Source organism: Osmerus eperlanus, chromosome 3 (genome assembly GCF_963692335.1).
Source record: "Osmerus eperlanus chromosome 3, fOsmEpe2.1, whole genome shotgun sequence".
NCBI classification, from domain to species: Eukaryota; Metazoa; Chordata; class Actinopteri; order Osmeriformes; family Osmeridae; genus Osmerus; species Osmerus eperlanus.
Window position 1 is genome coordinate 21,102,065 of NC_085020.1, and position 25,754 is coordinate 21,127,818.

General features: G+C 47.5%; 1 protein-coding gene across 1 annotated transcript; it reads right to left on the bottom strand.

Annotated features, from left to right (window-relative positions):
- Positions 1-9,230: 9,230 nt before the first annotated feature.
- Positions 9,231-25,565, bottom strand: LOC134017040 (protein NLRC3-like; the record flags this gene model as incomplete). The annotated part of the gene is made up of 6 exons (XM_062456286.1): positions 9,231-10,339; positions 12,429-12,484; positions 14,508-14,681; positions 22,522-22,689; positions 22,825-24,631; positions 25,505-25,565. Coding segments are annotated over 6 exons (2,802 nt in total), but the record flags the coding sequence as incomplete, so codon positions are not given.
- Between the last annotated feature and the right edge of the window lie 189 nt (positions 25,566-25,754).

A 25,754-nucleotide genomic window follows, 5' to 3' on the forward strand; every position in this document is an offset into this window, starting at 1 on the left:
CTGATCGTCCCAAACGTAGCCATCTGAACACGAGGCTCTCCTGACGCCACTGGTACTCTGAGCTGTTGGCTCCCGTCTCCAAGCTCCACTCAGGGAGATAGCCGCCAAACTAGCACACTGTTTTTAGCTAACGCTAACAAACAACACGGAATGTAAAAAACATCTTCCAATTTACCTCGTCGCCAAAATATGGGGTAACTTAGCCAAGGACACGGACCACGAAGAAGGATATATCAAGCGGTAGCTTTATATGAAAGAGCCCAGGTTGCCATACAGGGTATACTCAGGTACTTTCCTCGTGCATACGAGAATCAGAGGAAGTGCTAAACTGGTGTTAATTTATACTAGACCTCCTCCCTGGTGGTATAACAAAAGAACCATTACAACAATAGCCAGGCTATGAGTTCTGACTTTGTTTAGTAGAAATGTCACATGATGATCCTGAATTTAATGACTACTTTAAACTTCAGATTATTTGTCACCTTATATACCACCACATACCCTTCCTTATTAGAAGGATAACAGTGAACACCAGCAGAGGTCAGTACATACCCTTCCTAATTAGAAGGTCCTCCTGCATCACTGAACTTGAGAGGTGCATCCATAGACCTGTCACTCTTCATGGACACACAGCTGGGTACAGGTGAGGCTGGTCTCTGCTGTCTCATCCTGTCAACAAACACAACAAAGTGTCTTACAAACATAAATCACTAAAGTAGACACCACAGATATATCATACTGTCCAACATGTGTTGCTGTAGTCATTCATCAGTAGGGTCAGAACCAGGCTTGAATATTGCTGTTCAACTTGAATGAGTCAGACAGGAAGGTTTCCAGACCTGTTGTTACTCTGTATCTCTCACTGTGAACCTTTACCACATGGTCTGTATGTCAGCCAGGCTGGCAGTCAGCAGCTCTAACCCTGTGTTTTAGTAGGGATGTGATGAGGGATACTTTAGTATCTACAGTCAGCATCTCTAACCCTGTGTTTTAGTAGGGATGTGATGAGGGATACTTTAGTATCTACAGTCAGCAGCTCTAACCCTGTTTTAGTTTAACCAGCAGAGGTCAGTACATACCCTTCCTCATTAGAAGGTCCTCCTCCATCACTGAACATGGGAGGTGCCTCCATAGACCAGTCACTCTTCATGGACACACAGCTGGGTACAGCTGAGGCTGGTCTCTGATGGATTGGGCTTCAACACAACAGAGACAGACCTTCAGTCTCTCATTTATTCTGACTAATGATGATGTCATAATATCACTGCTGAGCTCTGAGATGGAGAACAGTCATGAACAGGTATGGATTCTCATCTTACCTCTTAGCTTTGGTGTCCTTGTCATGTTCCCCAGAGAGACTCATTTTAGAGGCAGGGCCTCCCTCCTCTCTCTCCCCTGAGAGACTCATCTTAGAGGCAGGGCCTCCCTCCTCTCTCTCCCCAGAGAGACTCATCTTAGAGGCAGGGCCCCCTTCCTCTCTCTCCCCAGAGAGACTCATTTTAGAGGCAGAGACCCCTCCTCCCTCTCAAAGTCAGAACTTCTCTCCTCAGGGTCAGATTAGAAGGATTTTAAAGCCAGACCTGTAGACCTGTAAACAAATAACAGATATAATCCAACCCTGTCAGACTTTTACCTCAAGAGAGGAAGGAAAACTAACTTGATACCAGTGGCGATTTTAGACCCTTTTTAGAGGTTCTCAAGCACCCCTAAATTTCATCTCAGCACCCCTAAAAATTATAATAAAAACATTAAAAAATATTGTTTATTATCATTTGATGCTGGTAGTTCATGAAGAAAGGGACATCCTTAGTTTTTTCATTCATTCAATATTTTGCATAATAATACATAAATGTATTTCTTGTTATCCAGTGAAATTAGGGATTTATATTAACAAGGGGGTTTAGCACTTTTGCAAGGCACTGTATTCATGTCACATTCTCATTGGGGGCTGAGCACCCCTAAAGGTCTGATCCTAGAATCGCCCCTGCTTGATACCCTCATTAAGAACACACCACTATGATGTAAACAACTCAGTTAAAATGTATTCAGTACCTCAGTCATTTACCTCATACTGACATAAGACAACAGAGAAGACAACAAGCTCCACTCCATCATATTGCATCATCAGCTGTACTGAGCACTACCTCACTTCCTCTTACAACAAGCTCCACTCCATCATACTGCTCCATCAGCTGTACTGAGCACTACCTCACTTCCTCTTACAACAAGCTCCACTCCATCATACTGCACCATCAGCTGTACTGAGCACTACCTCACTTCCTCTTAGAAAACCTTGATGGATCAGTAACGTATGACATGTGTCTGTGTGGATGTATGATTATCTATGTTTATAGAGTTTACGGGATTACAACAATGTCATTGTAATTACGGTATTTAGAAATACTTGATAAATGACCAACAACAGCATGGCTGGTTGATTAAGTAAAACAATAAAAGTTATTTTGATCTTGTTGGATCATAGTTGGATTTGTTTTAACTTGGTATTGAATGTCGGCCATTAGACTTGAGCAAAAGGCTGTTTCACTTCCTCTTAGAAAACTGGTTAGTTACTAAGATGAAGTAACTCTGGAACATCACATTCTCTGTTAATGTATGTGCACAATGATACTGTGAAGGAATATTGTAAAATCACGTACTTTAAAGTTTACTTTTCAGTTTGAGAATCTGCTTTACTGATTCTTGTAGTTACAAAATGGATCCTATGTAAAATATTTAGACTTTCACTTTTACCCTCACCCTACGTCTCTCATGTCAGGCCCCACCCACCTCCATATATGGACCAATAGGAAACCAAAGTATGAGCCTACCTGCATATATGGACCAATAGGAACCAGAAGGAGGAACATTCAAATCAAATCAAATGTATTTGTATAGCCCTTTTTACACGCAAGCATGTCACAGAGGGCTTCACATATGCCCATAGAACTGCCCCTCAACCAACCTAAACCCTCAAGGAAGACAAGGAAAAACTCCCAGAAAAAATCTCAACAGGAGAAAAAATTGAAGAAACCTTGGGAGGAGCAATTCAGAGAGGGATCCCCTCCTCCAGAGACGGTTGGTGAGAGAGAGGAGCAGAACACAGGCTAAACATAGTCATACAGTGTCGATGGGTTTTGAAACACCAAAATCCATTGTTCAACTTTATAGATGTAGGACAGGACCGGGAGACTCGCGACCAGGTCCAGCGTTGGCCGACCGACGACCAGGCAGGTGCTGACAGCTCAAACCCCCCACACCACAAGGGATGTGTGTGGGGGGGGACAGAGAGAGGAGAGCAGGGATTAGAGAATGCCAGGAGCAGCTAACAGTTACAGTCATAATAGAATGAGATCCCCACCAGTCAAGTGTGGACTGGTGCAGCAATTTAACAGAGCAAAAAAGGGTTATTTGATGCAGCCCCACACACCAAGACAGCGACAGCCCCCCTCGGTTGGAACATGAAATCTGTTCCAGGGGAAGAGAACTCTAAAATAAGTTATACTTATAGAATAAGGATGGAAACAACCCGTCCCCCGTTGCCTCCAACTAGTAACATACTTACCTTTAACAGTCGTAGAATTGACTAAACAATAACGATTTTCTTGTTTCATTATTTTATATAATTGATTTTAATAACTCAACAACAAATGGCTAAGAAGCTACAGTTGCATCAATAAATGTTTTATGTACGACGCAATTCAGTATGATTATCAATATCATGGGGTTATGGTTTGTCTGTGACAGGCTAAATGATTTGTATAATATTATCATGTTAGTCCTAAATGAATGATTCAGTGTGTTAAGCTTCAGATATACATTAGTAACCTGAAGGCACTACAGCCTACAGTATTACAGTCTTTTACTGACATCTAGTGTACAAAAGTGGAAAACGTTGTCGTAGTCCTGATGACATGACCATGCTGCCCACCTCCACTGTAATATCATGTTGCTGAACACATTCAGTTGAGGCAGCACTGCCAAGTCCCTCCAGCAGGGGGAGCTGAGTTCTACACCCTAGTTTCACACCATAGACCTGTTATTAAGTAGACTGCTGAGACATTATCATGAACAGTGTGAACATCATGAAGCTGATTATTACACTCTGACCAGAAGTTCTGCTCTCCTGTGTAAACCTGCCCTATCTCCCCTGTCCCCTATAGACCTGCTGTACCTGGACTGACTCTCACCTGTCACTGACCACCACGCTCCTATAGACCTGCTGTACCTGGACTGACCCTCACCTGTCACTGACCACCACACTCCTATAGACCTGCTGTACCTGGACTGACCCTCACCTGTTCCTGAACATGATTCTGGATCAGCTCTTGGTACATCTGAACCTGTGTTCTGATTAAAAGTTCTGCACTTGTGTTCCACTCCTGGTCTCTCTGTCCTGTTACAACCAAGAGTCTTCATGACCAGGAATATCTACACCCTTTTCTCTTGGGCTGAATCTATTTAACTTTATTAACCTTCTGTTGTAAACGCTCCCCAGATAACTGCTGTGTGCTGATTCAGCAGCACTGGAATGAGAGCAGTGTTGTCATGGCTGTGTGCTGGAGGTCACATGTATATGGGGACAATAACAGCAGTCTCAGACAGGGTTAGGGTTAGAAAGGGAGGGCCGTAGTGTCTTACAGATCTCCTCCACTCCCTCACCACGGAGGATGGCTACCGAAGTCTCCACTCCTCTGGTGGAATGAGCCTGAATGCCAGGAGACACAGGACATCCCACACCCTCATCCATGATACTGAGAGCATTGTGGAGCCAGAGAGAGAGGCTTTGTGGAGACAAAGTATCCCAACTCTTGATCCACCACAGCAGATCAGTAACTGAGGGGAAGATCTGATAGATGCACAGCATGTCAAGTAGTGTAGGGGGGTTAATATTGGTGAAACAATCAAAACGAATTCCCCTGTTTGAAGGAAGATGGGAAACTGAACAGTGTTTTAACATTAACCAATGTCAATGCCAATACCACAATGCCAATATCAATATAATTAGTTATTTAACTGTGGGTTAAATCAGAGCAAGAATGGTTAAAGTAAGGTTAAATGAATATACATTTAATAACATTGCAAATGAATGAAATCTTTAAATCATACTACTCTACCATGATTATTGTAACTCAAAGAAAGCAAGAGGTGAGGAAGGAGAAGGAGTAGGACAAGCCAGAGCTGAGGAGAAGGTCTCAGGAGATGAAGAATCCACAGAACAATGCTTCACAATTCCCTTTATACACAAGAACAACCAATCAGACCACATCTTGACCCTTACTTATCAACATATGACTTAGCAATGTGACAGGAAGTTACACAATGAGGTGTGAGACCCATCAAGCAGAGACTCTGTCCAGCAACTCCAGATGTTAGCATATGAGAGGAGGGGGCAGGGTGACACCCAGCCTTACAGTAGCATGAGAGAGGAGGGGGCAGAGTGACACCCAGCCTTACAGTAGCATGAGAGAGGAGGGGGCAGGGTGACACCCAGCCTTACAGTAGCATGAGAGAGGAGGGGGCAGGGGGGCACCCAGCCTTACAGTAGCATGAGAGAGGAGGGGGCAGAGAGTAGGGAGGGAGGGTGGGGGGGAGAGAGTAGGGAGGGAGGGTGGGGGGAGAGAGTAGCGAGGGAGGGTAGGGAGGGAGGGTGGGGGGAGAGAGTAGGGAGGGAGAGTGGGGGGAGAGAGTAGGGAGGGAGGGTGGGGGGAGAGAGTAGGGAGGGAGGGTAGGGAGGGAGGGTGGGGGGAGAGAGTAGGGAGGGAGAGTAGGGAGGGAGGGTGGGGGGAGAGAGTAGCGAGGGAGGGTAGGGAGGGAGGGTGGGGGGAGAGAGTAGGGAGGGAGAGTAGGGAGGGAGGGTGGGGGGAGAGAGTAGGGAGGGAGGGTGGGGGGAGAGAGTAGGGAGGGAGGGTAGGGAGGGTGGGGGGAGAGAGTAGGGAGGGAGGGTGGGGGGGAGAGAGTAGGGAGGGAGGGTGGGGGGAGAGAGTAGGGAGGGAGGGTGGGGGGGAGAGTGTAGGGAGGTAGGGTGGGGGGAGAGAGTAGGGAGGGAGGGCAGGGAGGGAGGGTGGGGGGAGAGAGTAGGGAGGGAGGGTGGGGGGGAGAGAGTAGGGAGGGAGGGTGGGGGGAGAGAGTAGGGAGGGAGGGTGGGGGGGAGAGTGTAGGGAGGGAGGGTGGGGGGAGAGAGTAGGGAGGGAGGGCAGGGAGGGAGGGTGGGGGGAGAGAGTAGGGAGGGAGGGTAGGGAGGGTGGGGGGAGAGAGTAGGGAGGGAGTGTGGGGGGAGAGAGTAGGGAGGGAGGGTGGGGGGGAGAGTGTAGGGAGGGAGGGTGGGGGGAGAGAGTAGGGAGGGAGGGCAGGGAGGGAGGGTGGGGGGAGAGAGTAGGGAGGGAGGATGGGGGGAGAGAGTAGGGAGGGAGGGTAGGGAGGGAGGGTGGGGGGAGAGAGTAGGGAGGGAGGGTGGGGGGAGAGAGTAGGGAGGGAGGGTGGGGGGAGAGAGTAGGGAGGGAGGGTAGGGAGGGAGGGTGGGGGGAGAGAGTAGGGAGGGAGGGTGGGGGGAGAGAGTAGGGAGGGAGGGTAGGGAGGGAGGGTGGGGGGAGAGAGTAGGGAGGGAGGGTAGGGAGGGTGGGGGGAGAGAGTAGGGAGGGAGGGTAGGGAGGGTGGGGGGGAGAGAGTAGGGAGGGAGGGTAGGGAGGGAGGGTGGGGGGAGAGAGTAGGGAGGGAGGGTAGGGAGGGTGGGGGGAGAGAGTAGGGAGGGAGGGTGAGGGGAGAGAGTAGGGAGGGAGGGTGAGGGGAGAGAGTAGGGAGGGAGGGTAGGGAGGGTGGGGGGGAGAGAGTAGGGAGGGAGGGTGAGGGGAGAGAGTAGGGAGGGAGGGTGAGGGGAGAGAGTAGGGAGGGAGGGTGGGGAGGGAGTGTGGGGGGAGAGAGTAGGGAGGGAGGGTGGGGGGGAGAGTGTAGGGAGGGAGGGTGGGGGGAGAGAGTAGGGGGAGAGAGTAGGGAGGGAGGGTGGGGGGAGAGAGTAGGGAGGGAGGGTAGGGAGGGAGGGTGGGGAGGGTGGGGGGAAAGAGTAGGGAGGGTGGGTGGGGGTGGTGGAGGGTGGGGGGGGGGTGTGGTGGGGTGGGTGGGTGGGGAGGGTGGGGAGGGTGGGTGGGGGGTGTGAGTAGGGGTGGGAGGGTTGGGAGGGTGGGTGGGGGAGAGAGTAGGGAGGTGGGTGGGGGGTGGGGAGGGTGGGGGGAGGGTAGGGAGGGTGGGGGGGAGGTAGGGTGGGGTGGGGGGAGAGAGTAGGGAGGGAGGGTGGGGGGAGAGAGTAGGGAGGGAGGGTAGGGAGGGTGGGGGGAGAGAGTAGGGAGGGAGGGTGGGGGGAGAGAGTAGATTTACATTTATTCATTTAGCAGACACTTTTCTCCAAAGCGACTTCCAAGAGAGAGATTTACAAAAGAGCACAGGTCACTGATCATAACACTGAGACGCCCCAAACATTGCAGGGAGCCAAACAAGAAGCACACATTGTGAAAAACCTAAATAAGTAGTAGGGAGGGAGGGTGGGGGGAGAGAGTAGCGAGGGAGGGTGGGGGGAGAGAGTAGGGAGGGAGGGTGGAGGGAGAGAGTAGGGAGGGAGGGTGGAGGGAGAGAGTAGCGAGGGAGGGTGGGGGGAGAGAGTAGGGAGGGAGAGTAGGGAGGGAGGGTGGGGGAGAGAGTAGGGAGGGAGGGTGGGGGGAGAGAGTAGGGAGGGAGGGTAGGGAGGGTGGGGGGAGAGAGTAGGGAGGGAGGGTAGGGAGGGAGGGTGGGGGGGAGAGTAGGGAGGGAGGGTGGGTGGGGGGAGAGAGTAGCGAGGGAGGGTGGGGGGAGAGAGTAGGGAGGGAGGGTGGGGGGAGAGAGTAGGGAGGGAGGGTGGGGGGAGAGAGTAGGGAGGGAGGGTGGGGGGAGAGAGTAGGGAGGGAGGGTGGGGGGAGAGAGTAGGGAGGGAGGGTGGGGGGAGAGAGTAGGGAGGGAGGGTAGGGAGGGTGGGGGGAGAGAGTAGGGAGGGAGGGTAGGGAGGGTGGGGGGAGAGAGTAGGGAGGGAGGGTAGGGAGGGAGGGTGGGGGGGAGAGTAGGGAGGGAGGGTGGGGGGAGAGAGTAGGGAGGGAGGGTGGGGGGAGAGAGTAGGGAGGGAGGGTGGGGGGAGAGAGTAGGGAGGGAGAGTAGGGAGGGAGGGTGGGTGGGGGGAGAGAGTAGCGAGGGAGGGTAGGGAGGGAGGGTGGGGGGAGAGAGTAGGGAGGGAGAGTGGGGGGAGAGAGTAGGGAGGGAGGGTGGGGGGAGAGAGTAGGGAGGGAGGGTAGGGAGGGTGGGGGGAGAGAGTAGGGAGGGAGGGTGGGGGGAGAGAGTAGGGAGGGAGGGTAGGGAGGGTGGGGGGAGAGAGTAGGGAGGGAGGGTGGGGGGAGAGAGTAGGGAGGGAGGGTGGGGGGACAGAGTAGGGAGGGAGGGTGGGGGGAGAGAGTAGGGAGGGAGGGTAGGGAGGGTGAGGGGAGAGAGTAGGGAGGGAGGGTGAGGGGAGAGAGTAGGGAGGGAGGGTGGGGGGAGAGAGTAGGGAGGGAGGTCAGGGGAGAGAGTAGGGAGGGAGGGTGGGGGGAGAGAGTAGGGAGGGAGGTCAGGGGAGAGAGTAGGGAGGGAGGGTGGGGGGAGAGAGTAGGGAGGGAGAGTAGGGAGGGAGGGTGGGGGGAGAGAGTAGGGAGGGAGGGTGGGGGAGAGAGTAGGGGAGAGAGTAGGGAGGGAGGGTGGGGGAAGAGAGTAGGGAGACAGGGTGGGGGGAGAGAGTAGGTAGGGAGGGTGGGGGAGAAAGTAGGGGGAGAGAGTAGGGAGGGAGGGTGGGGGAAGAGAGTAGGGAGAGAGGGTGGGGGAGAAAGTAGGGAGGGAGGGTGGGGGAGAGAATAGGGAGGGAGGGTGGGGGAGAAAGTAGGGAGGGAGGGTGGGGGAGAGAGTAGGGAGGGAGGGTGAGGGAGAAAGTAGGGAGGGAGGGTGGGGGAGAGAGTAGGGGAGAGAGTAGGGAGGGAGGGTGGGGAGGAGAGAGTAGGGAGGGAGGGTGGGGATCACACTAGACTAGTTTCCAGTGTGTGTGTGTGTGTGTGTGTGTGTGTGTGTACATGTGTGTGTACGTGTGTGTGTGTGTACATGTGTGTGTGTGTGTACATGTGTGTGTGTGTGTGTGTGTGTGTCTATAGGGCCACTGGGTCACCAACAAACACACAGCATGTCTTCTATCATCCTGTATAAAACATCTTTATTTCTCCTTATTTAGTCACTAAGACACTATTTAGTTCATCACATTCAGTGGGACTGAGATCAAAGACAGGATTGTTGTTTGTCAACAATTAACCCGTTAAGGAGCAGCATCACACGTGTGCGATAGTTCGAAAGCCCCACAGAGTAACGTCACACGTGTGATTCTGAACATTCCAACCGACTATTTTCCGACAGACAAAAACGACATGACAAACGCTGTAGTACGGCTTCAAAATGTACAATTAGGAGGCTAACAAGTAACACTAGCAGGTAGTAGCATTGCTACGAGTATTATGCTAGGTTGCTAGGTAACGGAAGCTAACTAAAGCTAGCTAGCTTCCGTTTTGGAAAAATAACTCACTCTGGTGGAAGCGTCGGTAATATTTAGAGATATTAATAATATTTAATATCAGTAATATTTACATCTAAAGGTTAAAACAAAACAAACATTCTACACAGCAATATTTACAAACACTCTGGGATATCAATTCCAACTGTACAGTTCAATCTTCAATGACATCTATGTGAGCACAGTGTGTGAGAGTGTGTGTGGGCTATTCTACCTGACACAGGGACACTGAGGAGTCATAATGAACCCAGAACCCAGGATAGAGGGGCTCAGTGAATGTGCTGTGGAATGTGTGCAGGTGGGTCAGTGTGTCAGAGGAGACTGTGTAGAAGGACAGAGTGCCGGCCGGCCAGTCCAGATACACTCCTACTCTGTGGGGGCTGGAGGGGGGGGCAGGTATGGCAGTGCTCTTCTCATTGTGCCTGGCAGAGTAACTGTTACTATCACAGTACAGACTCCAGGACTTGTTATTGTCTCCAAGCACACAGTCATCACCCCCTCCTCTCCTGCTGATTCCTTTATATGTCACTGCTATATCAACCCCTCCTCCACTCCACTCTGCCTCCCAGTAACAGCGCCCAGACAGACCCTCTCTACACAGCACCTGTGGCCAGCCCTCAAATCTCTCTGGGTGATCAGGATACGGCTGCTTCTCTCTCCTCCATGTCACCTTTCTGTTCTCCTCAGACAGAGAGAGGTTTCTGTGTGCTGTGTTTGGGTCCAGTGTGAGCTCACAGGCATCTGATGGGGGAGACCAAGACACAATATATTACTGATCATCATCATTCACATTAGAATGTCTCCCTCTTCCTGCCCTCCCCCTTTCATTCTCTCTCTCTCTCTTCCACTCTTCCTTTCATTCTCTCTCTCTCTCTCTCTCTCTCTCTCTCTTCCATCCTCTCTACCCTGCTCTCTGTCCCTCCCTCTCTCTCTCTTCCACTCTCCCTCTCTTCCTTTCATTCTCTCATTCTGTTCTCCATCCCTCACATGCTACCTCTCTCCCTCCAAATCCCTCTTTCCATCATCCCTCATCTCCTTACCCCTGATATGCCCCCATCACTCCATCTTTCTAGGGAGGGGAGGAGAGCAGAGGGAAGAAGGGAAGAGGGGAGGAGAGGAAGAGGGGAAGAGGGAGGAGGGGAAGAGGAGAGGGAGAAGGGGAGGAGAGAAGAGGGAGGAGGGGAAGAGGGGAGGAGAGGAAGGAGGGGGAGAAGGGAAGAGGGGAGGAGAGGAAAGAGGGGAAGAGGGGAGGAGAGGAAGAAGGGGAAGAGGGGAGGAGGGGAAGAAGGGAAGAGGGGAGGAGAGGAGGGGACGAGGGGAGGAGAGGAGAGGGAGAAGGGGAGGAGGGGAGGAGAGGAAGAGGAGAAGAGGAGAGAAGAGGGAGGAGGGGAAGAAGGGAAGAGGGGAGGAGAGGAAGAGGGAGGAGGGGAAGAGGAGAGGAAGAGGAGAGGAAGAGGGAGGAGGGGAAAGGAGAAGAAGAGAGGGAGGGAAAGAAGGGAAGAGGGGAGGAGGGCAAGAGGGGAGGAGAGGAAGGAGGGGAAGAAGGGAAGAGGGGAGAAGAGGAAGAGGGGAAGAGGGGAGGAGAGGAGGGGAGGAGGGGAGGAGAGGGAGGAGGGGAAGAGGGGAGGAGAGCAGAGGGAGGAGGGGAAGAGGGGAGGGGAAGAAGGGAAGAGGGGAGGAAGGGAGGAGAGGAAGAGGGGAAGAGGAGAGGAGAGGGAGGAGGGGAAGAGAGGGAGGGAAAGAAGGGAAGAGGGGAGGAGGGGAGGAGAGGAAGAGGAGAAGAGGGAGGAGGGGAAGAGGGGATGAGAGGGAGGAGGGGAAGAGAGGAAGAGGGGAAGAGGAGAGAAGAGGGAGGAGGGGAAGAGGGGAGGAGGGGAAGAAGGGAAGAGGGGAGGAGAGGAGGGGAGGAGGGGAAGAGGGGAGGAGAGCAGAGGGAAGAGGGGAGGACAGGAAGAGGGAGGAGGGGAAGAGGAGAGGAGAGCAGAGGAGGGGAAGAGGGGAGGAGAGCAGAGGAGGGGAAGAGGGGAGGAGAGTAGAGGAGGGGAAGAGGGGAGGAGAGTAGAGGGAAGAGGGGAGGAGAGGAAGAGGGAAGAGGGGAAGAGGGGAGGAGAGGAGAGGGAGGAGGGGAAGAGAGGGAGGGAAAGAAGGGAAGAGGGGAAAAGGGGACGAGGGGAGGAGAGGAAGAGGAGAAGAGGGAGGAGGGGAAGAGGGGAGGAGAGGGAGGAGGGGAAGAGAGGAAGAGGGGAAGAGGAGAGAAGAGGGAGGAGGGGAAGAGGGGAGGTTTGAAAGAAGGGAAGAGGGGAGGAGAGGAGGGGAAGAGGGGAGGAGAGCAGAGGGAGGAGGGGAAGAGGGGAGGAGAGGGAGGGGAAGAAGGGAAGAGGGGAGGAAGGGAGGAGAGGAAGAGGGGAAGAGGAGAGCAGAGGGAAGAGGGGAGGAGAGGAGAGCAGAGGAGGGGAAGAGGGGAGGAGAGTAGAGGGAAGAGGGGAGGAGAGGAAGAGGGAGGAGGGGAAGAGGAGAGGAGAGCAGAGGAGCGGAAGAGGGGAGGAGAGGAAGAGGGAGGAGGGGAAGAGGGGAGGAGAGCAGAGGAGGGGAAGAGGGAAGGAGAGGAAGAGGGGAGGAGAGGAAGAGGGGAGGAGGGGAGAAGGAAGGGGACATAGCACACACAGACGTACACACAGTATTGATGTGGGTAATTGTGTTAAATTACTGCTTCTAAAAGTGTGTGTTTACAGTGTGTGTGTGTGTCCATTTTTGACAGTGTCCAAGTCACTAATGGTATTGTCCCTTGTATGACCTTGTGTACTAGAACCAAGTAGCAGTCAATACTCACGTCTCCAGGCCTTCAAAAGGCCAGGTTTGATCCAGCACTCTCCACCATGATCCACACTGTAGGGATAAGCAGAGGAATGATGAAAATACACTTCACCTGTTGATAAGTGACTTAGCAACTGACTTTCTAAGTAAACATGTTGTTTCTCTCTTATCATCAGAGGTGTATTCCAGAAAGCAGGTTTTACAAACTCTGAGCCTAACCCTGAACTCTGACTTGATGAACCCTGAGATGGGAAGCTCAGAGTTATCGCTTCCAGAACAGCTGATCTGAGTTAGTTCATTTCTAATTCACTGGAATTACATTTAGCAGTCATTTAGCAGACGCTCTTATCCAGAGAATTAGAAATTCTCATGCGTGCAGCCGAGTATGAAGACATTTTCAGAAAAATATTACTATTAAAAATATTTAATAGTAGAGCTGCACGCAGCATACTGATTCGCTCAGCCCCTTCTTGCCCCGCTCGCGTTCTCTCTCTCTCACTACAACAGACACGTCTGTGAATAAGCCCCCTCTCTCCGTGCACGCTCTGAATGCACGGGTCAAACATCTTTTTCCCTCAGAGACAACAGGACAATCAATCTGGAGTTTACGAACGGTTAGGCCCAATCCCAATGTCCACCCTCACAGACTTTGAGGCACGTTCTCACTAAGTCTGTGAGGGCTTAGGGCTGTCCCACTGTCAAATTGTCAAGTTCGTGAGGGCTCTTTCGAACACATTTTATGCACCCGTAAGTCTGCATTTTTGCAGACTTGCCCACAATTCACAGCGTAGTGACGTGAAACACGAGGGTTACCGGGGGAAGCCTGGAAGAGAGAAAAAGATCTTGGCTAACCCTCCTCATAAGACAAGAAAGACAAAGAACAGTAAACAAACAAGCATGGAAGGAGCAACCAACCCTGACGTAAACAGAAATAGAAGTTAGAAATAACAGTTAACATCAGAAAGTTTAAACACAAAGCTCACTGACGGTTAATATAGCCAGAACTGGGTGTAGTAGGGCTGCACAATTAATACAATTTTAATCACGATCACGATTTTGGCTTCCCACGATCAAATTTGCGTGATGGAGCGATATTTAAACTTCCCCGACTGCAAGCAGCAGTCGGGGAAGAGTTATAAACGGCTGCGTAAAGTCGGACATTCCTGCTTCCTGGTTTGCTGCGTTGACGTCAGTCATGGCCGATCAAGCGCTGTTTGCTTACTTCATCACTGACGAACTGCATGGTATAATTAGCCTACGTGACAAAAAAAGTTGTTTTGGTTAAAATCAACAAATAATCATGATAATTAATCGTGATCTCAATGTTGATCAAAATAATCGTGCTTATCATTTTGGTCATAATCGTGCAGCCCTAGTGTGTAGGTTGTCCTTTGATGATAAATTCCAAATATGCTTTCATCAGATTTGATCCAACAACATTACTATTTTACCTATAATGCCGCAAAGTGCTGAACCATTCCAATTTATAGCATTTTGAGCTCTTGTAGCCTCTTGCACTCAATCACTTACTAGGTGACGTCAAGTAAGTGTGTGAGGGTTCAGGGCTTAGGGTTTAGGGGGGACATTGGGATTGGGCCTTAGTATCATCATTCTCTGCACAAAGGAGTCCAAAACTGAGTAAATATAATAATATTTGTAGTTAAAAACATTCGGCAAATATAACAATATGAGTCCAACATAATATTTATATTATATGAAGCTCAAAAACTATTTTGCGCTCAAATTGATTCCATTTTCTTTTCTTGTTGAAGTCCCTAGCTACATTCACTTCAAACCGACACTAGGACCTAGGTTTGAGCTGAGCTACATTTTACAACGTCTGGTTTTAGTGACCTCTCTTTCTGGAGCTAAAAAGAGTTTCCCTCATCTCAGGGTTTAAAAACTCAGTTTTCACTAAACCCGCTTTCTGGAAATACAATTATGATTGTGGCAACAACCATATTGTAGATTGTAGAGTAAACATGCAGTTTTAATTGTAACATCAAGAAATGCAAGGCCTATTAACGTAATTAGATATATTCAGTGTTAAGCGACATTACCTAAAGAGGTATATAAAAAACAAACATCTCCTTACTTGAGTTTCTCCAGTCTGCAGTGTGGATCCTCCAGTCCAGCAGAGAGCAGCTTCAATCCTTTTTCTCCTGGATGATTGTAGCTCAGGTCCAGTTCCCTCAGGTGGAAGGGGTTGGACCTCAGAGCTGAGGCCAGAGAAGCACAGCCTTCCTCTGTGACCAGACAGCCTGACAGCCTGTAGAAAGAGGATCAATATTGTGACAGAATCCATCTGGGCCTCCAGAGTTAGTCAGCACAGAGGGGTTCATTTGGCAGGTACTGTCATAGCTGCACCTCCCCTCATTAGACAGAGTGACCCACGTAATCCAATATCAGAAAAGTTGAAGATGTAACTCTTTATCCTGTATAAGAATGATACAGTGTTCAGCATTCCATTTGTGTAGAGAGGCCAACCCCCCAGGTGAACTATAGGCAAGGTAAAGGCTTAGGTAAACAGGAAGATCCTTATCTGAGCATTTCACGTAAGTTAGCCTAAGCAGGGCCACTTTAAGACATACGCATGCACGCACGCACGCGTGCAGGATCTATGCAAGGGAGCCAATGAAAGAAGAGCCATGTGACAAACAATTTGATATATTTGTACAACATGGTTTTTGTATTGGGAATGTTGGGATGATAATAGAGAATCGAGGATAAAGAACAAGCAAGTTTGCTTGTTCAATATTTCCACTATTTTAAACAGTTATCATATTCCAAAGGAAGAAATATTAGTGCATCTAAACCAGCCAAGATAAATTAGAGTAGGCTATAGGGAAAGGAATTGCACATTTGTGTGCCAGATAATATTTCCACAAAAACTCCCCCATTAAATACAATACATCATGACAGTTTGCATGATTTGAAATGGTCACTTATTATCACACTGGTATTAAATTATCACAGCAAACAATTACTGCACTGAACTGTAAGTAAAGCAAAAATAACAAAACCTGTAATTATCACTCGAATCATTCACGTCTTCTATGCTAAACCTAGCAGTCACGTGAACGTGAATGAGGTGAACGAATCCTTTCTGTTTCCTCTACTGAGCCAATGCAACAGTCCCTATGCGCTGCCACGAGAAGATGAACGAATCACTCACTGAGACGACTCGTTACTCCCCAGTCATTCTAAAGATTCGTTCAAAATGAAGGAATCGTTCACAAACGACACATCACGACTGGCCTCTTGGTTGACGTGAACATACCACTTTACAATTAATAGACGTACACAAAAATAAATAAAAATGGCCATTCCTCTGTATACGGAGGTAGTGACCAAATCAACTAATAAGTCTCCCTGTGTGAGTTCTTGTTTAAACTGTAGTTAAGCTGTAGTTCTCCTTTAGCTTTCCGGCAGAATAGACAGCATCTATCTTCCACTTTCCTAACTGTAGGAGCCATTTGTGTTTCTTATTGACATGTCATATTATTTTGGTTAGATAGAACTGTCAGAATATTTTGGACACTGGGTGGCAGTCATTGGAGGCACAGGGTTCTATATTTAGGGACACAGGTGACAGGAAGGGGCACTGGTAGAGGGAAGGGACACAGTTCTCACCAGACCAGAGAACAGACCACAGTGCACAGACCACCAATGACATTGGGAAACCTGGTATGTCAATCTACATTTTACAACTATGCATAATAAATAACAACTAAACGGCAAATAAGGGCTGGAAAATCTGATACATTGTGTCAGCATAAGATCACTCCTAAACTACCTGTGTATAATTGCAACGATATAGACGTATTGGAAAACTAGAAACATTAAGCGAGAACTCGCCCTTTTATTGGAACTTGAGCTTCAAACTGAAAAAGGTTTTTTGTATTCCACAAAACCTGGCCGCTATCCCCAATCAAGGGACATTGTCGTCACATGCGCTGGTCTGACAGATTGGAAACCCTGAAGTTCAACGCGCAGGGAGAGTGTGTACTGGCAGCATCAAGCACGCTTTATTGATGCTATAAAAGCCATATTGGGAAACAGCTAATATAATGGGGTTGTTCGACTGAATGCTAAAATCTTACAACAATATCGTCTGTTTGAAAGTCGTGCAGTCGGCATACAAACGTTCCTGCATTACGCCAATGAGGTCTTATGCATAATAAACAACTAAACGGCAAATCCCTCTCCTGCTGCCTCTTCCTAGCTAGATATTTGTAACTACCTCCCGTTCCCCCTACCCTGCCTCAGTCACCTAAAATGTCATTTTACATATAAAACAGTGAAATATCAGCCTACCTGGCGAACTTGTTCCACTGAGTTGGATTCCAACTGAAGAATATCCCACCTCAGTCGCTCTTTATTAGCTAGCTACAAAATGTCCTGGTTTATACACCGCGAATATCCTGTGGTAATCCTGAGGTAAACTTCTTCTAAATTACAGTAAAAAAAACTGAAATACTTTTGTTCTGGACTGGAAAGTCATGTTTTGTTGACTTAAACTTTCAGATGTTAGCTACATTTTTCTTATCTTTGAATTTTCTGAGCAGATATACATCGCTGGTTCCGACGCCATTAGTTAATGTCGTTCTTTTTAGCAACAAGGCTAACTGATTCAGAGATGGAGATCACGTGACAGAGCATGCAAACACGTCATGCTTTTGGACAATATTATCATAGTAAAATAACAGCAAGTTCTTCTGAAAAATGAAAGGGGAATTAAATGGAAGTGAAATTAACCAAATGTATGCAAAAAAAAGTTAGCTACCCAATAAATGTATATATTTTAAAATAACAGAATGATTATCAGTATTTATTTAATTATGTTAGGTCATTAGATAACCATATTCTGCTCCAAAAGAGCAACATAACTGCCTGTTGGCTCTGCCTTCCGTCCTGAGAGAAGAGGAACTGCTATATTCGGATGCTGTTCGTGGATAACGGTGATGGAACAAACGGTTAATCGTCAACACCATCATGCCTATGTCTTTCTGTATTTCAACATTTTATATCTTGCTAAATATATATATATATATATAGTTCTACACTGCTCAAAAAAATTATGGAACACTTTTGAAAACACATCAGATCTTAATATCTTGTGTGGCCCCCACGTGCTTGTATGCATGCTTGACAACGTCGCGGCATGCTCCTAATGAGACGACGGATGGTGTCTTGTGGGATGTCCTCCCAGATCTGTCGAAGGGCATCAGTGAGCTCCTGTAAAGTCTGAGGAGCAACCTGGCGGCGTCTGATGGACCGAAACATAATGTCCCAGAGGTGTTCTATCGGGTTTAGGTCAGGTGATCGTGAGAGCCATTCAATTGTATCGATTCCTTCATCCTCCAGGTACTGCCTGCACACTCTTGCCACATTAGGCCGGGAATTGTCGTGCATCCGGAGGAACCCAGGACCTACTGCACCAGCGTAGGGTCCGACCATGGGTTCCAGGATTTCATCCCGATACCTAATGGCAGTCAGACTGCCGTTCTCTAACCTGTAGAGGCCTGTGCGTCCCTCCATGGATATGCCTCCCCAGACCATCACTGACCCACCACCAAACCGGTCATGCTGAATGATGTTGCAGGCAGTACAGTGTTCTCCTTGGCTTCTCCAGACCCTTTCACGTCTATCACAGGTGCTCAGGGTGAACCTGCTCTCATCTGTGAAAAGCACAGGGTGCCAGGGGCGGACATGCCAGTTCTGGTGTTCTATAGCAAATGCCAATCGAGCTCCACGGTGCTGGGCAGTGAGCACAGGGCACACTGTAGGACGTTGCGCCCTGAGGACACCCTCATGAAGTCTGTTTCTGATTGTTTGGGCAGAGACATTCACACCAGTGGCTTGCTGGAGGTCATTCTGTAGGGCTTGGGCAGTGCTCAACCTGTTCCTCCTTGCACAAAGCAGCAGATATCGGCCCTGCTGATGGGTCGAGGACCTTCTACGGCCCTGTCCAGCTCTCCTAGAGTAACTGCCTGTCTCCTGGAATGTCCTCCATGTACTGGAGATTGTGCTGGGAGACACATCAAATCTCCTTGCAACGGCACGGAGTTGGACAATATGTGCAACTTCTGTAGGGTTAAGAAATCGCCTCATGCTCCCACTCAAAGAGATCAAGAGGGAAAAACTTGAAATGGCCTCCACATGCAAAACCAGTCCTGTTTTGGGGTCGGCTCATTGTTGCCCCTCTAGTGTACCTGTTGTTAATTACATCAACACCAATGCAGCGGAAAGTACCCCTCTGCTACTTAACTGACCAGATCATTATCAGAGAAGTTAATTCATGCCATACCCTGATAAAAAACTGTTCCTTTAATTATTTTGAGCAGTGTAGTTTAAAGTTGTTACATTCTTGTCTGCATTCTGTTCTCTTTTTGCTTTAATGCTATGTTACATGTAGCAAAACCAACCTCAAGGAATATAATGGCCAATATTATCTTTAGTGATCTGTGCAAATGACCAATACAAGTGTGTTCAACTTCCTAAAGAGCAGCGTTGCACCTGACACTTAAGGCCGAAATATACTTTCCGCTATGTACGTGTACACATGCTGAATGGCTGCAGCACGTATCCTGCGTTCGTTTGATGCCTACTTTGTGCACGTCTCCCTGGCCCTTAAATGTACGCATACGCAAGGTGCAACACCGACAGAAATCGTGGGCCAGTATATTATCCCTGCATCTCAGATGGAATGCTACCATCAACCTACCCAGACGCTCCCATGTCACCCCGCTCTTCATCTCCCTCCACTGGCTACCCATCACGGCCCGCATCAGATTCAAGACCCTGGTACTGACCTTCCGAGCGGTGAACGGAACTGCGCCTGCCTACATCCAGTCTCTCCTCCAGCCTTACACCCCTACCCACGCCACCTACGGTCTTCTTCTGACAACCGTCTGGTGGCCCCACCTCTCAAGAGCACCCGCTCCCAACCCAAGCTCTTCTCCTGTCTGGCCTCCCAATGGGGGAATCACCTCCTCACCTCCATCAGAGACACCGACTGTCTCCCCACCTTCAAGAAAAGGCTAAAGACGCACTTGTTCCGGGAGTACACCAGCACTTAAAGATTTGTTGGATCAGATGTTAGCTTATTTCCTCCAGGAACACAATGACAATTATTGAGGGACTTGTTGGTCACTCCTGTTGGTTAGTTGTAACTGATTTAACTATTTGTACTCGCTGTGAATTATATTATTGTTGCTTGCTTTCCACCAGATACACTCTAGCACTTTAGAGGATCATGTTGATTAATTGTACATGCTCTTATGTTTCTTCCCTTTGGCACTTATTTGCTTTTTCACAATGTATGCTTCATGTTTTGGCTACCCGCAATGTTTGGGGCTATCTCGTTGTTTATGATCATTGACCTATGCACTTTTTGTAAAGCTCTCTCTTGGAAGTCCCTTTGGATAAAAGTGTCTGCTGAAAGAATACATGTAAATGGACCATCCTCTGAAGTAAAAATAGCCAGTTACAGAGTAGTATTATACACCAAGCACATTTCTTGCTATTCCTAATCTGAAACCCTTCATGCAGTGGAAGAGGCGCCAATCATAGGGACTGACGTGGAAATTGACACCATACTGTTGAAACGATGACGATGGGTATGATTATGGATTTATCTGATTGAAAATGAAATGTTGAAAATGTTCACCCCTTTTAGTATTATTTTATATTACTGGGAACCATATGTTAAGCTGTTGACTTATAATAGTTGAGCTTAGTATTATTACCACTAAACGATAGAAGATATTGAGCCTGAGTGTGAGATCTGGGTGACAGAGGCTGAGGAGTGAGGGAGAAGGCCACCTGGAGGCAGGCAGAGGCCTGAGCTAGAAGTCAAGATCTGCTGTTTTTGACCCCACACCTAGAATCTTATCTGTGGCCGCCTGCACAAGGTCAGCACTAGCCCTAAGTAGGGAGGATTTACAACGAGCCTGATTGTGTAAGCAGCGTGAGCAGCCTCATCGTAAATGTGGGCTACAGAACCTGTTTTAAGAGAAAAACGTATTAGTGTCACCCAGCAGCAAAATGTACATCTCCAAATTTAAGCAAGGTCAAAGGCATCAAAGCTAAGGTGCGAGTGAAATCTGAAACCCCCAGAACAGGTGTTATGCGTAAGATCGAAGACCATCTGTAACTATCAATAGTAAAATAACACATGAAAATAGGTGAGCAGTATGTAATTGCATGCCTGGGGGGTAAAGATCAGTTGGGTTCCGGAACCTGCTCACATTTATTGGGATTTTTGTCATCTTGAAGACCAATAAAGCCATTGCATCAAACTTTGCCAAGTTCCAGTGCCGTTTTTTGAACTTTGAAGATTGATTGAAGACTTTGAACATTTTCAAACAACAGCACAAAAGCTGCCAGATGCATAACTCCCTGTCCAGGTAAATGTACAATAATATGAGGAATAGTATATCTTAACCCTTGTGTTGGAGCCATTATACAACTTTGTTTTGTTTTATTTATATACCACATTGGTGATGCTAATAAATGGGCAGTTTTATGTTTGAGCACTGGGTGGAGCATTGTCTTTGGGAAGGCATATAGGTAATTAACAGCCAGGGATACACAGGTGTGTGGCTAGGTGGAAAAGCATACAGCTTTTCACAGTGTCAGGTTTGTGTGTCATTGTTTGATTTGTGTGCAAAAGAAAATGAATGGAACTAATCCAAAAATGAAATGAAATGGACTGTATTGCTGGTGCTACCGTGAGCAGGCCGTCAGCACAGAAATGCAGACATATTGTGGACATTGAATATTGGCACACAGAACACGCGTCCAAGCAAATGCTTCCCTGGTCCCACCTCATTGGCCTAATGTAGGAGTTGGTAAAAGACTCTACACCTTGTGTTGTCATAAGGGTCAAACATGACTGCTATTATATTTAACAGCAGAGAAAACCCCCAAATAGTTTTTTTTTTACCCAACTTCAAATGTCTTACTTTTCCTAGTGACCCCAACATTTGTAAAATGTATAAAATAATTAACATCACAACAACCACAAAGACACAGTGGAGGGGGTGGAGACGTTTCCCTCCACTGTGTCTCCCATCTTCCTTCCTACCCTCATTTATCCTGTGTTTTCTGTTTGGGGTCAGTTCTTCTTGTTTGTCAAGCCTACAGTACCAGCATGTTTTTCTCTACCTCCTTTAGTCTTTTCTGCCTCTTAGTTCCCCTGGTCCTTACATCCTGCCTGCCCTGACTTCGAGTCTGCCTGCTGCCCTGTACCTGAATGACTCTGCCTTGTGGATGACAAACCTAGCCTGCCTTGAATATTCTTTGTCCGTCCCCCTTGTACCTTTAATAGACCACAAACTTACGACCAGTGTGTGATTCAGTGTGTGGTGTGATTATAACTGTTGTTGTGTCATGTTGAACAGGTATGCAGACCTGAACCACAAATAGTTTACAATAACGTCCAAAAGAAAACACACCTTGTGTAATTACGCAAAGAGACGCTCACCGATGAGGCTGGGACTAGGCCTACATAAAACCGGCATTAAAAATTTTGTTTAAGTTGCTTGGCAGAGTTTGTTTGTGATAACGAGCCAGGCCACCTAAAGCTATGTAGCTAATGATGAATATAAAGTTATGTTACCTCAACGTTAACTCATGTCAGCTGCATACCTCTCCCGACTTAATAAAACTAAGTTAAACGCTGTGGTACCGCGCTCCTTCACTTGGGTGAGAGAGAGATGTGAAAGCAGAGTACTAATCCGCCTCTAAGAAAAGAAAAAAACGAATGCATTAAATATAATGCATTGCCTGGCCATAAGCACACTGCACTACTTTGAGAGTGCTAATTTTTAGTTCAAATACACAGTTACAGATCAAATTTAACTTTTTACCGAGTCAAACCCTACTGCTTGTGTGTTTTGAGTGGTCTGGTCTTGACCCGGTATCGCCCTGACTTGGTCTTGGACTTGACTCGGTATAGCCCAGTCTTGGTCTTAGTCTTGACCCTTTCCCGACCCCTCAAAGTCTTGGTCTTGTCTCGGTCTCGATACACCTTGGTCTCGGTTTAGGTGATCTTGACTACAACACTGTCTCCTGGTTATGTCATGTTGAACATGAATACAGACCTCAGTGTCTCCAGCTTGCAGAGTGGATTCCCCAGTCCAGCAGAGAGCAGCTTCATGCCTGAATCCCCCAGGTTGTTGTTACTCAAGTCCAGCTCTGTCAGATCTGAGGAGGGGAGAGCTGAGGCCAGCGCTTCACAACACCGTTCTGAGAGGTTACAGTCATTCAGCCTACATGACATAAGGAGAACATGAGACATCATGAGTCACGTTTTGTATTATAGGAACATACGATAATCAAACACTATGACATTATGTGCTGTTGTAATATTATCTAAAAAATAAAAATAAAAGCCTTATACATACAGAGCAGTTTTGGAGTCTTTGACCACTGGCAGCAGCCTCAGAAGACCTTCCTCTGATCTGAAGTATTTCTTCAGGTCAAACACGTCCATCTTCTCTTCTGAAGTCAGCAACACAAAGACCAGAGCTGACCACTGTGTAGATGAGAGCTTCTTCTCACTGGAGAGACTTCCTGAGCTCAGGTAGTGTTGGATCTCCTCCACCAGAGAATGGTCATTCAGTTCATTCAGACAGTGGAACAGATTCATGCATCTCTCTGGAGAGGAATTCTCTCTGATCTTCTTTTTGATGTACTTGACTGTTTTCTCATGGCTCTGTGTGTTGCTTCTTGTCTGAGTCAGTAGGCCTTGTAAGTCAGTCTGGTTGGACTCCATTGAGAGGCCCAGGAGGAAGCGGAGGAAAAGGTCCAGTTGTCCATTCTTACTCTGCAAGGCCTTGTCCACAGCACTCTTGTAGAATCGGACTTCTGGTTTCTCTCTGAAAAGAGCCAACAGTTTGTTGGAACTGGAAGGTACTGGATTCTTAGACATCAGATTCTCATCGTTGTTGATGAATGAGAGAAACACAAACACAGCAGCCAGAAACTCCTGAAAGCTCAGATGGACAAAGCAGAACACCTTCTTCTGGAAGACTTTACGATCCTCTCTGAAGATCTGTGTGAACACTCCTGAGTACACTGAGGCATCACAGACATCAATTCCACACTCTTTCAGGTCTTTCTCATAGAAAATCAGGTTGCCTTTCTCTAGCTGATGGAAGGCCAGTTTTCCCAGTGACTGAATACTCTGAATGCTGTCTTCATCCCAGTCTGAATCTGTCTCAGTTTTCCCATGATACTTCACTTTCTTTTGTATGGTCTGCAACACCAGAAACTGTGTGTACATCTCAGTCAGGGTCTTGGGCAACTTCTCTTTCTTCTCTGTTTTCAGCATGTCCTCTAGGACAGTCACACACATTAGGGAGAAGACTGGAATGTGGCACATGATGTAGAGGATCCTTGATGTCTTGATGTGTGAGATGATTCTCTTGGCCAGGATCTCATCACTGCATCTCTTCATGATGTACTCATCCTTCTGTGGGTCATTGAACCCTCGTACCTCTGTCACCCGGTTAACACAATCCGAAGGGATCTGATTGGCTGCTGCAGGTCGAGTGGTGATCCAGATGAGAGCAGAGCGAAGAAGGTTTCCTCTGATCAGGTTGGTCAGCAGCACATCCACTGAGGTGGACTTTGTGACATCACACCAGCTCTTGTTCTTTTTGAAGGCTAAGGGCAGTCGACACTCATCCAGACCGTCAAAGACAAACAGAACGTTGTACTTTTCGAAGTTGGAGATTCCTAATTCTCTGGTTTCCGAGAAGAAGTGATGGACAAGTTCCTTCAGACTGAACTCTTCTCCCTCCAACAAATTCAGCTCTCGAAACGGGAGAGGAAAGATGAACTGGATTTCCTGATTGGCTAGTCCCTCAGCCCAATCTGTGATGAACTTCTGCACAGAGACAGTTTTTCCGATGCCAGCAACTCCTTTTGTCAGAACAATTCTGATATGTGTGTCTCGTCCAGCTGAGGGTTTAAAGATGTTGTTGCATGTGATGGCAGTTTCTGTTTTTGCTGATTTCCTGGATGCTGTCTCAATCTGTCTCACCTCATGTTCTTTATTGACCTCTCCACTCTCACCCTCTGTAATGTAGAGATCTGTGTAGATCTTATTGAGAAGAGTTGCGTTTCCTTTTTTAGCTATGCCCTCAAAAACTTCTTGAAACTTCTCTTTCAGTTTCAGTTTGAAATGATCGATTAATTCAAGAACACCTGGATAAAACAAACATTTTATATTTATTAACATACCTATACAATGCAAGCCTTCTAACTGACAACACTCTCTCTTAAAGCTGTACAATAATACTACTGCTAATATCTTCATAACTCAACATATGAAGTGGATGTTGCTTTTGAATACAGAATTATTTAGAGACAGGAAGAGTCAAGTGCTGCATTGTGTCAAAGTCAGGTCTACAGTTTGTTGTGTGTGTTGATTGTTTGCCTGTAGCTATGCAGGTTTGACTCTCCCATTTCGACTTGTGTTGGTTGACAAAATTATTATTACTGATGAGATGAAATGGACGTTATTTTCCCAAGGTACCTTTTTTCCTGACATACAGTATATGAGCAGTGTTGTACCTGCTGTATAATATAGACTATAAAGACATATACTAACAATACATCATATGGTTTAGTCCTGAGCCTAAGGTTAATGTAGGACTGTAATGAACAGTGTTGTACCTGCTGTAAAATATACAATACATCATATGGTTTAGTCCTGAGCCTAATGTTAATGTAGGACTGTAATGAACAGTGTTGTATCTGCTGTATAATATAGACTAGACATACACCAACAGTACATCATATGGTTTAGTCCTGAGCCTAATGTTAATGTAGGGCTGTAATGAACAGTGTTGTATCTGCTGTATAATATAGACTAGACATCCACCAACAGTACATCATATGGTTTAGTCCTGAGCCTAATGTTAATGTAGGGCTGTAATGAACAGGGAGACTAAAGAGGGTTTGTACTGTTGAGCATGAGGGGCTGAGCTGTTACTCTATCAAGCCCGTTGGCTGATGGCTTTGGAAAGGCAGGCTCAAAAAATAATAAAAGAAAGCAAGTTCAAAATACAGGCTCACCATTGTCTTCACCACTCCTGTTTGTCTCTTGCTCTTTGTCTTCATAGAGTTGTCTGAAGAAATGAAATAATCATGTAAATATTGTTTTTGATTTGAACAGAAATGACAGGTTTGCTGCTTTGAGGTTATGCCTCACTTACTGTAAGCATACAAAGTATTTTCCACTGTCAAAATGATTGTATACTTCATTATTGTAATGTCTAATTTACATTTACTCATTTAGCAGACGCTCTTATCCAGAGCGACTCCT